Below are 12,785 nucleotides of genomic sequence, written 5' to 3' on the forward strand. Positions count from 1 at the left end.
TGATAATTTTGAGAAGGAGTCATCTAAAATTGGTCTGGATGCGTTATGTAGTTATATTCCCATTTTACAGATGAATAAATTGAACCTAGCAGAGCTAATCTTCAAATCAGGCTTCCTAGCTTCCATAGTGGACTGTGTTACTATTGATAAGTTTAGGGAAGCGCTTTGCCGGCCTCCCTGGCTGTTTCCCTGCCCCACTTAGGGTTAATCCAAGGTTCACCCCTGCCTTGGAATCCCTCTCCCCTCTTCCTAACTATTTCATACTTATCTTCCCAGCCATCAGCAGAAGGGTCAGGTTTCAAGGCAGGGAGGCTCCTACACTTGTTTCTGGAAATTCCGGTTGGGGCTGCTCTCTCCCTGGGCTTGGGGGCAGGGTAAGAGAATACCCTCTCCATTTTCCACAAGCTGGGGCTAAGGCTGAAAAGGCCTTTAGAGCCGAGGCCCTTCTGTGACACTCTTTCCAAAGCCATTGCTGTTTGGACCACTGAACCACCCCAGAGCCACAAGTTTTCCCTTTTAACTTTCATTTCCCCAGCTCTGGATTTGGCAGGCAATCCGCAGGTGGAGCTGGCTTAGCTGCTCTGAGAAAGTTCCCAGTGGCCCTTTCTAATACAATGACTCCGATTTGTGAAGGCTTCTGCCCACAGCTGGGGTATTTCCTCCAAGGCCTCTTTGCCTGAAGGCTTCAAATCTACATCGGATGGGCTATAGCCCACTTTGTGGGAGGCCTGTTGTCTTTCAGCCCCTCCCTCTTCTTTCCTCCAGCCAGCACCAGGAAATGACATGAATTCTAGAACTAGACAAAGTCCGAGCTCAGATGGGCAGCAAGTTCTGACTCTACAGAAGCTCTATGTAATGAAAGAGAGCCTGGGACAGTCAGGCGAGCTGAGCACCTTTCTGTTTGGCCACACGCTGCAAGAATGGGCCTCAGAGGAATTAGAGCTGGGAATGGTACTTTGGAGAACATTGAATCCACGGTTCTTTTTAAAATTTTTTTGTAATAATTCTAAGGCAGAAAGGCAAGGGCTGGGCAATTGGAATTAAGTGATTTGCCCAGGGGCACCCATCTAGGAAATAACTGAGACCAGATTTGACTAGGCCTAAACCTGGATCCACTGGGCCATCTAGCTACCTCTTTCACTTGAGGTTTAAAACTTTTTTTTTTTAAAGCTTTTTGATAAGACATATCAATACATTTGTCTTCCTTCCTGTGATTTTATACACAAAAGAACGTGATTCTGAGATTGGGGGTGGGTTGGGGCCATAGGTCTCACTAGGCCTCACCAGGCCTCACTAGGCCTCACCAGGCCTCACTAGGCTGCCAGCGGGAGGCCCCTGGACTAGGCCTTGTCTTTCTTTTCAGAGCCGGAAACTAGTCCCTGAAGAGAGGTAGATTTTAGTGCTGGTTACAGAATCCAGATTCCCAATCACTGTTCTTTCTGCTATAGTGTTTCTCTTGGTACCAGAGAATCTCTCCCTCCAAAGGCTAGTCGTGAGAATGGTTGTGAGGTAAAAGGTTGTGCCAATTGTGTCCAGTTTGGAAATAACTACTGGCTAAGCAGTAGTGGTATATGAGAAGGAAAAACATGTTCACTTATTTGGATTTTGGTTTAATAATAACCACTTACAAAAATGAATAACATGGACATATGTTTAGTGTGATAATACATGTATAAACCCAGACTGAATTGACTGCCAGCGCCAGGAGAGGGGAAGGAAGAAAGGGGGGGAGACAATTTGGATCATATGACTTTGGGAAATTTACATGTAAATTTGTCATTAAAATTTTTTAAAATAGAAAGAAAATGTTAAACTTGATCTTTCGACTCTAAATGTTGACTCTAGACCCTGGCTTTGTAACTTTGGCAAAGTCCTTAAATCTTTCAGTCCCCATTTCCACATCTGTAAAATGAGGGAGTTGGACAGAAGAGAGAATTGTTTTTCCTATGGCTGAAAACAAACCAGACACCTAAACTGTTGCTCAGGGAGACACCAGGTGGGTGGAAAAGGAACTGCAGCCAAAGTTGTTTTTTTTTTTTTAATAGGTAGGGAGATTTCTCTATATAAGCAAATTATAATAAATATAAACAATTTCTACTACATCTGGCCAGGAAGCAGAAAGGAATTGTATATATAAACACATATATTTACATGTAAATATGTGTTTATAAATATATTTAATATATAATAAAAATATAAATATATAAATGCATATGTTGAATGTAAATATATGTTTATAAATATAATAGAAATATAAATATATAAGTGCATATAAAATTTATGTATAAATATATTTTAAAATATTTTTTTATATGGCAATTTAGCAAAAACTACAATACAGAGAAGTACTTGTAACTTCTTGTTAGTATTTGTAATCGTGATTTAGAGGGCAAAATAGACCTATGTTGACATCCTAGAATTTCATAACTTCAAAAAGACAAACAAAAATACCTTGAAGGTAAGAACCCTGAATAGTGGCTGCTTTGGGATTCCCATATCAATATGGCCCAGTTGTGATTTTTTTTTTTTTTAAGGGGAACTCTTGGTAAGGACATTCTCTAGTGCTAATCAGAAATAATTTTCATACTTAAAGTTTCAGGACAACATCTTGGGTACCATAATTTAAGTCCTCTTAAATCTTCTGGTCCTTTTTTATTGTTTCTTATCTGATAATAGTATTCCCTTACATTCATGTACCATAATTTGTTCAGCCAGTCCACAACTGATGTATCCTCCCTTTGTTTCCATCACAAAAAAAAGACACACACACACACACACACACACACACACACACACACACACACACATCCTTCAAATGGGTCTTTTCCCCTTTCTTTGATCTCTTTGGAGTATAGGCCTAGGTGTGATATTTAGTGCTCAGGTTAATAACTTTTTTTTTACCTTTTTTTATTTAGCTAAATCTTCTTTTTTTTTTTAATTAATATATTTTATTTGATCATTTCCAAGCATTATTCGTTAAAGACATAGATCGTTTTCTTTTCCTCCCCCCCCCACCCCCCATAGCCGACGCGTAAGTCCACTGGGCATTAGATGTTTTCTTGATTTGAACCCATTGCTTTGTTGATAGTATTTGCATTAGAGTGTTCATTTAAAGTCTATCCTCTGTCATGTCCCCTCAACCTCTGTATTCAGGCAGTTGCTTTTTCTCGGTGTTTCCACTCCCATAGTTTATCCTTTCCTTATGAATGGTGTTTTTTTTCTCCTGGATCCCTGAAAGTTGTTCAGGGACATTACACCGCCCCTAATGGAGAAGTCCATTACGTTCGATTATACCACAGTGTATTAGTCTCTGTGTACAATGTTCTCCTGGTTCTGCTCCTCTCAGGTTAATAACTTTTTAGTGATAGACCCATATAGGTGGATTTTTTTTTAAGGTATAGAGGCTTAATTTTTTTTTTCATTTCCAAATTCTTTCTCTTTTCTTCCCAATAAGAAAATAAGAGTTAATGTTGTTTTTTAAAATAAAATAAAACCGTTACCATGTATTGGTTCTAAGGCAGAAGAAAGGTAAGGGCTAAGCATTGTGGGGTTAAAGGATTTATCCAGAGTCACACAGCCAGGAAGTGTTTGAGGCTACTTTTGAACCTAGGATCTCCTGGCTGTCTATCCACTGAGCCACCTAACTGCACCCAAGACTCAACTCCATTTTAAGAAAGCTTGTTTAGGCTGTATGACCCTAGGCAAGTCACTTGACCCCCATTGCCTAGCCCTTACCACTCTTCTGCCTTGGAGCCAATACTCAGTATTGACTCCAAGACGGAAGGTAAGGGTTTATTTAAAAAAAAAAAAAAAAAGCTTGTTTAGGTTGTAGAGTCTCCTATCTGAAAACATCCTATTGAAAGACAAGTTATAACTTGATACTTAAATATAAGCTCTTTAACTATTTGTACCCTCTTCTTCCATGTAGTAAATGGTGCAGTGGTTTTTTAAATGATTTAGCTCTTGATGAGTGGATGAATTGAATTACTTTCTACTCAAAATTAGTCCCATCCATAATGAATCAACAAATCTCTGTTGAAAGCCTGCTATGTGCCCTGGTCTCTGCTGGACATTGGAGATTCAAAAGCTAATAAGTAAATAAATAAAATTTAAATGATGGAGCAGATCCTGCCTTCTAGGAATTTGCATTCAAAACTGATCTAACATTCTCATCAAATGTGTATTGTTTTGTACTCTGCAGTTACCTTTGAAAGCTGTTCTGGAAGAAAACTGAATGCTTATTTCTCTGAAGATTCCAGAATTAGAGTGACTCCTGAAGGTTTCGTAAGGGTCAAGAGACCTCTACAGCTCCATAATTTAGAAACAAGCTTTTCTATCCAATCCTGGGATGCTACAGGTAAAAAGTTCTTAACCAAACTGATACTGAAGAGATCACCAAAACACCAGCGGCGACACCTCCATCATGGAGAGGTATGTTATCGAGAGCATTTGTTGTTTTGGGGATAGTTTGCATCTCTTGACTTCATTCTCCCTATTAGACAAATAATTAGTCCTGTGTTTGCTTTTAGCTTCACATTGCTCAGTCTTTTTCAATGGAATCCAACCCTTCATGACCCCATTTGGGTTGGGTTTTTTTTTTGCAAAGATACTGGAGTGGCTGGCCATTTCCTTCATCTGCCTATTTTACAGATGAGGAAACTGACACAAACAGGACTAAGCTGATTGGTCGCACAGCTAGTCAGTTTCATAGGATCTTGAGATGTAGGAAACTTGCATTCTACAGGTGGTACAGTCCGCATGGATTCATAGTAATTCTATATAAACTTCTTGGAAAAGAAGGAGGCACTACCAGCTGTGGGGAGATTAGAGCAAAGGCTTTGGATAGAGGATTTTTGAGCTTTGAAGGGACTTTAGGAAGGTAGTAGCAGTAAGGTAGCAAATGCAAGAGATGGAATGGAATGTCCTGTGTGAGCAATAACAAGAAGGATGGTTTGACTGCCAGTGGTGTCAAATTCATAAAGTAATAGATTCCTTGTGGGCAATAGCTATGTTTTATTATATTTTTATTTTCATTAAATATTTTGGAGGTTGAAAACTTTTCATAGTTGATGTTCAGTGACACAAAATATGTTTGTTTTCTTTCCTTCCTTTTTAAAAATCATTACCCCAATTACACTTTATTTTAACTCAATTTTGAAAAAACTTTACCTTTTGACTTAGAATCAATAATAAATATAAGTTCCAAGACAGAAGAATCAGTAAGAGCTAGGCAATGGGGGTTAAGTGACTTGCCCAGGGTCACACGGCTAGGAAGTATGTATGGTGAGATTTGAACCCAGGACCTCCCACCCCTAGGCCTGGCACTCTTTTCCCTGAACCCCCTAGCTGCTCCTAGAAAGCCTTTTTTTTTTTTTTTGGCCCCAGGATATAGCCTAAGTAAGGCTTGATATATCAAGTCCATTTTAGGTTGCTTCCTTCTTTCCTCCTAGAAAATTGGATTCTAAGAACTTAAGAGCTCTTCTTGATGGTTTTAGTTCCTTATTTTGGGGAAAATGATAGCAGGAAAAGCTGAGGGCTTCCTGCATTACTACTGATGCTTCTGATTCTGCTATTTCATTCTTCCCTCTTCTCTGTCTCTTTTCTATTCCTCACTTACCTGAATTGAATGGGTTACCACATTTGTCCTATTGTTGTATTAAGTTTTCTCTGCCTTGTTGACCTCATTTCTATAGGTTTAAGTGCACCTTTTGTATTTCATTAGCTGGTCTGTCTTTCCTCTTTCACATGCTAAGATGCCAAGAGGAATGTGGCAGTATTGATTTGACATCCACAGAGTGTCCTTGGAGCTCTTTCTAGTTATAGTAATTTGTTCATTAGATCCATCTACACTGTCTCACCCATCTCTTATAAAAGACCTGCCTTTGTTCAGTGATTAGCTTGACTTGAAGGGACATCACCATGGTAAAAAACAAGTGTATTGATCTGTGCTGGCACAACATCCTATGCCTAGGCTTAAGAACTATACTTTGAATCCACTAACCTCAATATGATGTTGAGTCACAAATGGAAGACATCCAAGTTAGATCAGTATCTAGGCTTTACTCATTCCCCTTAGAAATGTGAGTTATTAGTTACTGTCTTAGTCATTTTTTTTTTTAATGCAATAGGGGCAGCTGGGTGGTTCAGTGGATTGAGAGTCAGGCCCAGAGATGGAGGTCCTAGGTTCAAATCTGGCCTCAGACCTTTCCTAGCTGTGTGGTCCTGGGCAAGTCACTTAACCCCCCATTGGCTAACCCTTACTGCTCTTCTGCCTTAGAACCAGTACACCATATTGATTCTAAGATGGGAGGTATGGGTTAAAAAAAAAAGCAATACTGTTTGGAATCTTTTCTATTCTTTGCAATTTTCTCTTTCCCCTTCTGAGATGAAAAGTGATGCCTTGAGTCTCTTTAAAATTATGCTAACCCAACCATTCAAAACTTTTGTGGGTGGGAAACAGTTTCAAAACATACTTCCCTCATCTTTCATTTGTGAGATGGATTTTTTTTTGAGCCCAAGTATAATGCTTTACTTTTGTCTCTTATTAGTTTTCTAATTAAATTTGGCCCAATGTTCTGACCTCTTAGGACCTTGAACTGTAGCCTTCTCTACCAATGTCTTGGGTGCCCCACCCCATTTTGTGTCCTCCATAAAGCAAGCATTCATCTTAAAAAGACGGTGGAGTGTTTGAGCCACTGTTAGACTTCTTTGATTTCTTCATCACTCACCACGTTTTTCAATATTTTTTTTTGTCCCCTTTAGGACAAGAATGAATGATATTACATATAAAATCCCATTGGATAGACTAAATTATTTCATTTGGATACATTAAATGGTGTGGCAAAATCTTACTCATTCATTTGAAGGCTTCTTTCTCAGTCATAATATTAAGTTCTATAAAAGAACAAAGGCAACTAGGTGGCTCAGAGCATTGAGGGCCAGGTCTAGAAACAGGAGGTCCTGGGTTCAAATGTGATCTCAGACACTTTTTTAGTAGCTCTTTGACCTTGGGCGAATCACTTAATCCCCATTGCCTAGCCCTTAACTACTCTTAAGCCTTGGAGCCATTACACTATATTGATTCTAAGATGGGATGTAAAGGTTTAAGAAAAACGAACCAAAAACTAAGGAATTAAACTAAGAAATTATTAATTAAGGAAGTCAAAGAACTAAGGAAGAGTTTGTGTCATTTAGAGTCATGGCCTAGATTTCCTGAGACAAAAGGTAGTATTTGTAGATATCCTGGAATAATTTCAAAACTCACAACATTATCTGTATGTAAACTTCAGTTATATCCACATTAAGGTCTTTCTTATTAGTATGGAAAAGATGAAAAAGTTTGTCCACACTCAGCAAACTAGAGAACCTGGCATTTTAAGTTTGAATTATTAAACTTCTGGTTTCCATCTTGATTGACAATTCTTTTTATTTTTTAGGAATCTTTCCCAGCAGAAGAGAGAGAAGTGCTGATATTCCCTGCCACCCACTCTGGTCTCAAGAGGCAGAAGAGAGACTGGGTTATCCCTCCTATTAGCTGCCCTGAGAATGAGAAGGGTCCATTCCCTAAACAACTGGTGCAGGTATGGAGGGATGGGTTTTTTTGGTGGGGCTAGGGTGGGGTGGAATTCTCTTGCCATAAAGAAATATAGTGAGGGGAAATGTTGATGAATTAGAGGGAATTTAGACCCCTGTGACTTCAGATGCCATTTCTGTCTTTATCTTTAGATCAAGTCAAACCGAGATAAAGAAACTAAAGTTTTCTACAGCATCACAGGCCAAGGAGCAGATAGACCTCCACAAGGTGTCTTTATTATTGAAAGAGAAACCGGAATCTTGAAAGTGACAGCACCTTTGGACAGAGAAGACATTGCAAAATATGTCGTGAGTTCCTCTAGGACCATTTCAGTAGAATTATGGTTTGGATCATCCATTTAGAATTCTCATATAATTCAATCAATAAACATTCAGTGTCTCCAACATGCCAGGCAAAGGGTAAAGTGCTGGTGAAACAAAAAGAGGCAAAGAACAGCGCCTGCCCTCTGGGGGTTTTCAATTTAATAATTGTGGTGTAGCAGCAAGAAGACTAGATCTAGAGCTAGCAAATGTGAATTCCAAACTTGCCTCCAATTCTTACTAGCTATTTGACCCAGTCAAGGTACTTATCTTCTTGATCCGTCAGCTTCAATTTCCTTATCTGGAAAATGGGGGTTACAGTAGTACTAATTCACAAGGTCGAGGATAAAATGAGATACCATATGTTAGGCACTTTTCAAACCTTCATAAAAATTTTATTAAAAATTCAAGAAAATATGGAGAGACAGGAAATGACGTTATATGTGTGTTAGTTGCTACAATCATTACTAGTTATTATTATAATCCTGTTGTTTTTTTTTCCAAACCCTTACCTTTGTGAGGAAGACATTATAACAGTGGCATTGGCAAACAAATGCAACACCTTCTGTCTTAGAATCAATACTTGATGATAATATATGTATAACCCAGTGAAATTGCTTGTCAGCTCCAGGAAGGGAGAAGGGAGACAATAAGAATCGTGTAACCATGGAAAAGAATTTAAAAATTAAATAAAAAAAAAAAGAATCAATACTCAATATTGGTTCCAAGGCAAAAGAATGGTAGGTAGGCAGTTGAGATTAAGTGACTTGCTGAGGGAGAAGTATCTGTGGTAAAATTTGAACCCAGGACCTTCTGTCTCCAGTCCTCTCAGCCACCTAACTCCCTATATAATCCTATTCTAATGCCTCTTTATGGCATAGAAGTTTTGATGATAAATTAGACAACTATGCTAGGGACTCCCCAATCCAGTCTGTTCCTAACAAACTGGTAGGGCTTTGAGTATAGACTTCATGTGGATCAGTTATCCAAAGACTAGGCTAGCTCATCACTGGGTGAGCCAAAAAGTGATTTTTAGCAGCTCTTTGAAACAATTCCTAAAGTTATACAAAGGTTATGATCTAGGTTGGGGGTAAAAATAAACACAACATCACAGCTTATGGGAGTAATTATAGGAAGAGATCTATTTATGTATCTAATAAAATGTATATTATATATATATGTATATATAGTGATTAGATCTAGACTACAAACCCTCAGATACCACTGTTCCTAGAATGATGGGCTGTGAGGCAGCAGCATGATTGAGATCAGTATAGTTGGAAACAATTGATTAATATCAGTTCCCAAGTTGTCCCCTGAACCAATTCACAGAGAAATCTGGGTAAAGCATCACAATGCTCATGAGCTAGAATAGATCCTTGTTAGATGGAAGTGAGTTTTTACTCCCCTGTGAACCATGTTTTGTTTTGTTTTTCCACCAGTCAGTTCAGATATGGATTTTAAGTGGCTGGTTTCATGTGTTAACTTTGTAAAAACTGATTGACCGAGGAATGTATTCTTGACCTACCATAAAGGCTAATAGCCTCAAGCTGTTAGTACAGTAGCAGTAGCTAAAATAATAACTTAAAATTATGTTAAACATAAAATTAATTGTTTGATTGGTATGGAGAACTTCTTTTTCTTTTTTTTTTGGCTGTCAGAGTAAGAGAAGAGTAAATACCACTCTCCCCACCCCCTTCCATTATATTGCCCTTTTCCCCCTCTTCTCATGCCCAATAAAATCTACCCCACGTGACTCTCTGACTTGAAATTTGCAGCTTTTCTCTCATGCTGTGTCTTCAAATGGCATACCTGTGGAGGATCCAATGGAGATTGTGATTACAGTAACAGATCAGAATGATAATCGTCCTGAGTTTACTCAGGAGGTCTTCAATGGGTTCGTGATGGAAGGAGCTCATCCAGGTATTTTTTTAAACTAAGAAAAATTTCAAATGAATCTACGAAACCGAATGTAAAAATAGCCTTTTTAAATAAAAGGAGATTGATATCTTTTACCACTGGAGAGGGGATAAATTATGAATCTGTGTTTTAAAGATAAAATAGATGAGTTTGGTTATAAAAAGGGTTTATGCACAGCATAAAACAGTACATCTAGAAAAAAGGGAAAGAATCAGAGTTGGAAAAAAGTCTTTGCTTGATAAGCCTTCCTTCAAAAATTTATAGGAAAACTGATACTTGATAAAAATAAGAATCATTCTTAAATAGCAAAGGAACTGTTCCATGAATTCAGTGCATTGGGGGAAAGAAACAGACAGAATAAAAATAAAATAAAATTATGTTAAATACCATGTTAACCACCCTATGGAAAAATGCTCATAATTTCTATTACATCAGAGAAAATTCAAATTAAGACAATCAAGATAAAGTGACAACATTCTGTGTTTGTAGAGTAGCTATGCTATGCCAATTGGATTGGTTTAGTGTCCCTATAATTGAGGAATGACTAAATGAATTAAAATATCAATGTTCTAGAATATCATCATTCTTAGATTCAAAGTTATGAATAACTAAAGAAAATTTGGAGATGTATGAAATATTATAAAGAGAGTAGCAGGGGACAGCTGGGTGGCTCAGTGGATTGAAAGTCAGGCTCAAAGACAGGAGGTTCAAATCTGTCCTCAGACACTTACTAGCTGTGACCCTGGGCAAGTCACTTAACCCCCATTGCTTAGCCTTTACCACTCTTCTGCCTTAGAACCAATACCCAGTATTGATTCTAAGATTGACGGTAAGGGTTTTAAAAAAAATTTTTTTTAAAGTATCGTCAAAAAATGCAACGAAAAACAAAAATTCGTCAATATCCCATGAGAACAAAGACATTAGGTGCCATTTTGTCTTAAAATCTACATATGTATCATAGAGATTTTTAAATTTTGATTTTGTTCCAGACCTGTGATAGGACTTTCATATAGAGACTCCCTCATTTCTTGGCCATCTGTAACATAAATTGATTGGAGACAGGCACTTAAGTGACTTTGATCACAGCTAGTATTTGTGAGAGGCAAAGAAATCCCCTCAAACTTTGCCTCCCTGCTGGTTGACACCATTATATCATGTTGTTTTTCCTTGGGATGGGATGACAATCAGTGAATAAATTTTTCTATAACCTTTTTTCCCCCTTTTATTCTTATTTGTATTACAGATGTCCAAATGCCTTTGTCTGTTAGTAGAAGTTGAATTTATGTTAGAGAAAAAGGCTGGCAAATTAATCACATCTGCATTAAAGAAACCAGAAAGATACATAGTTTTTCACATCAGCTTTTGAAGGGTTAAAAGCAGTTCACTAAACTATCCCTTTAACTGGCTACAAAAATTATCAATGAGCATTTATTGCTTCTTATGTGCAGGGTCTAGTTTTGCTTCTTGATACATACAAACTGTTACTATGGGTTTAACATTCTCAGTGCCCCCAGGTAACTGATAAATTATCGATCAACATAGGAGGTTTCTAGATTACAGTTTCCTTTATAGATGAAATTACTGACCATATTTTTAAGAAATAGTCCCTGCCCCAAGGAAGCTTATGTTTACCTGCAAATAATTCATGGCTAGGAAAGCTCCACACATCCTGAGGTTTCTTCTTTGGTTCTTGTTATTATTTCAGAGGAGCCGAGGCTCAAACCTTTTATGAAAGGAAAGCTAACTATTGTCTATTTGCATCTCTTAAAATTCTAAACTTAGTAACAAAACATTTAGGTAAAATTGAAAACGATCCTATAAATTATTGACTTATTCGTTTTTTTAAAAGACTATGTTTAACCAATTTTTTCAAAAGTCTGCAGCTCATTTCCATTTGCTCTTTGGGGTTTTTTCCCTTTGTGTTGTGTTGCTGTGTATATCTTATTACCTTTCTTTAGTGTGCATTGTTTCCTATATGTTGTTTCATTGTTATAAGAGTTCTTATTGGTTACTATTTGCAGCCTTTTAATATTCAATGATGTTTATGAGCCACAATTTGTTGGATAGTCTTGTGAAAGGCCAAAATGAAGGTCAAGTTGTCCCATCTTGTGTTCCTCACATTGAGGAAGGCTTGTCTTATGGAGCATTTATCTCTTGCAATAAAGACTATTGGAATGAAAAAGCAGAATACCTCATCATTTTCTCCGACCCTTTGGTTTCTGCCTCTAGTTAGGGATATATTTAATTGGTGAATGTTGCCCAGATATTTTATTGTACCCTGAGTAGCACTTAGACCTTAAATTCATCTCTCCTTTCAAATTTCCAAGGTACCTCTGTGATGAAAGTGTCGGCCACTGATAAAGATGATGATGTGAACACCTACAATGCTATGATCGCTTATTCCATTCTCAGCCAGGAGCCCAGGTCTCCCCATGATGGTATGTTCACCATCAACCGGGGAACTGGAGTCATCAGCGTGCTCACAACTGGCCTAGACAGAGAGGTCAGTGCTTGTGGGAAAGGGGAAGGGAGGGGGTCAGCCAACAATGTTTCTGAAAGCTGTCTCCAAGCCTGATCTGAGATGCAAATGACCCTCTCTCTCCTAAAGCTCTCTGGTATGTGTGAGTTGTGATTGGAGAGGAATGCTAATGATTTCGGTGCAAATCATGAATTGGAAAAGAAGCAAAAGAAGTTCCCTTGGTATCTATGAGCATAGGGTTCATCACCATCAACAGGCTTGATGATTCTTTGCAAGCCTTAAGCAATCACAAAAACCACTCTAGGTGGCCCCAATTTTGTTGTTCTGTTCCTTAGGTTGGCTTCCCCATTGTTTATGATTTCTATGACTTACTAAAACCCAGTGAGATAAATATGGATGTTCAGGGCAGTATTAATTGATTAATTGATTGTTATGGGTCAGATGTTGATCAACCCAGATCCCTACGTCCAAGTAGAATCCCTTTTGATCCCTA

General features: G+C 38.0%; 1 protein-coding gene across 2 annotated transcripts in view; it reads left to right on the plus strand.

The window, feature by feature from the left end:
• Positions 1 to 12,785, plus strand: part of CDH1 (cadherin 1) — a 69,997-nt gene that overhangs the window by 41,826 nt on the left and 15,386 nt on the right. The window contains exons 1-6 of one of the 2 annotated variants that reach the window (XM_056811263.1): positions 906 to 951; positions 4,202 to 4,431; positions 7,437 to 7,580; positions 7,726 to 7,881; positions 9,672 to 9,816; positions 12,141 to 12,316. In XM_056811263.1, the coding sequence (XP_056667241.1) occupies positions 921 to 951; positions 4,202 to 4,431; positions 7,437 to 7,580; positions 7,726 to 7,881; positions 9,672 to 9,816; positions 12,141 to 12,316 (882 nt within the window). In that variant the 5' untranslated portion in view covers positions 906 to 920. Of the gene's footprint in view, positions 1 to 905; positions 952 to 4,201; positions 4,432 to 7,436; positions 7,581 to 7,725; positions 7,882 to 9,671; positions 9,817 to 12,140; positions 12,317 to 12,785 lie in introns of those variants that run through there. The other variant, XM_007477350.3, reaches the window with a different exon arrangement.

The sequence above is a fragment of the Monodelphis domestica genome, chromosome 1, assembly GCF_027887165.1.
Source record: "Monodelphis domestica isolate mMonDom1 chromosome 1, mMonDom1.pri, whole genome shotgun sequence".
Taxonomy (NCBI): Eukaryota; Metazoa; Chordata; class Mammalia; order Didelphimorphia; family Didelphidae; genus Monodelphis; species Monodelphis domestica.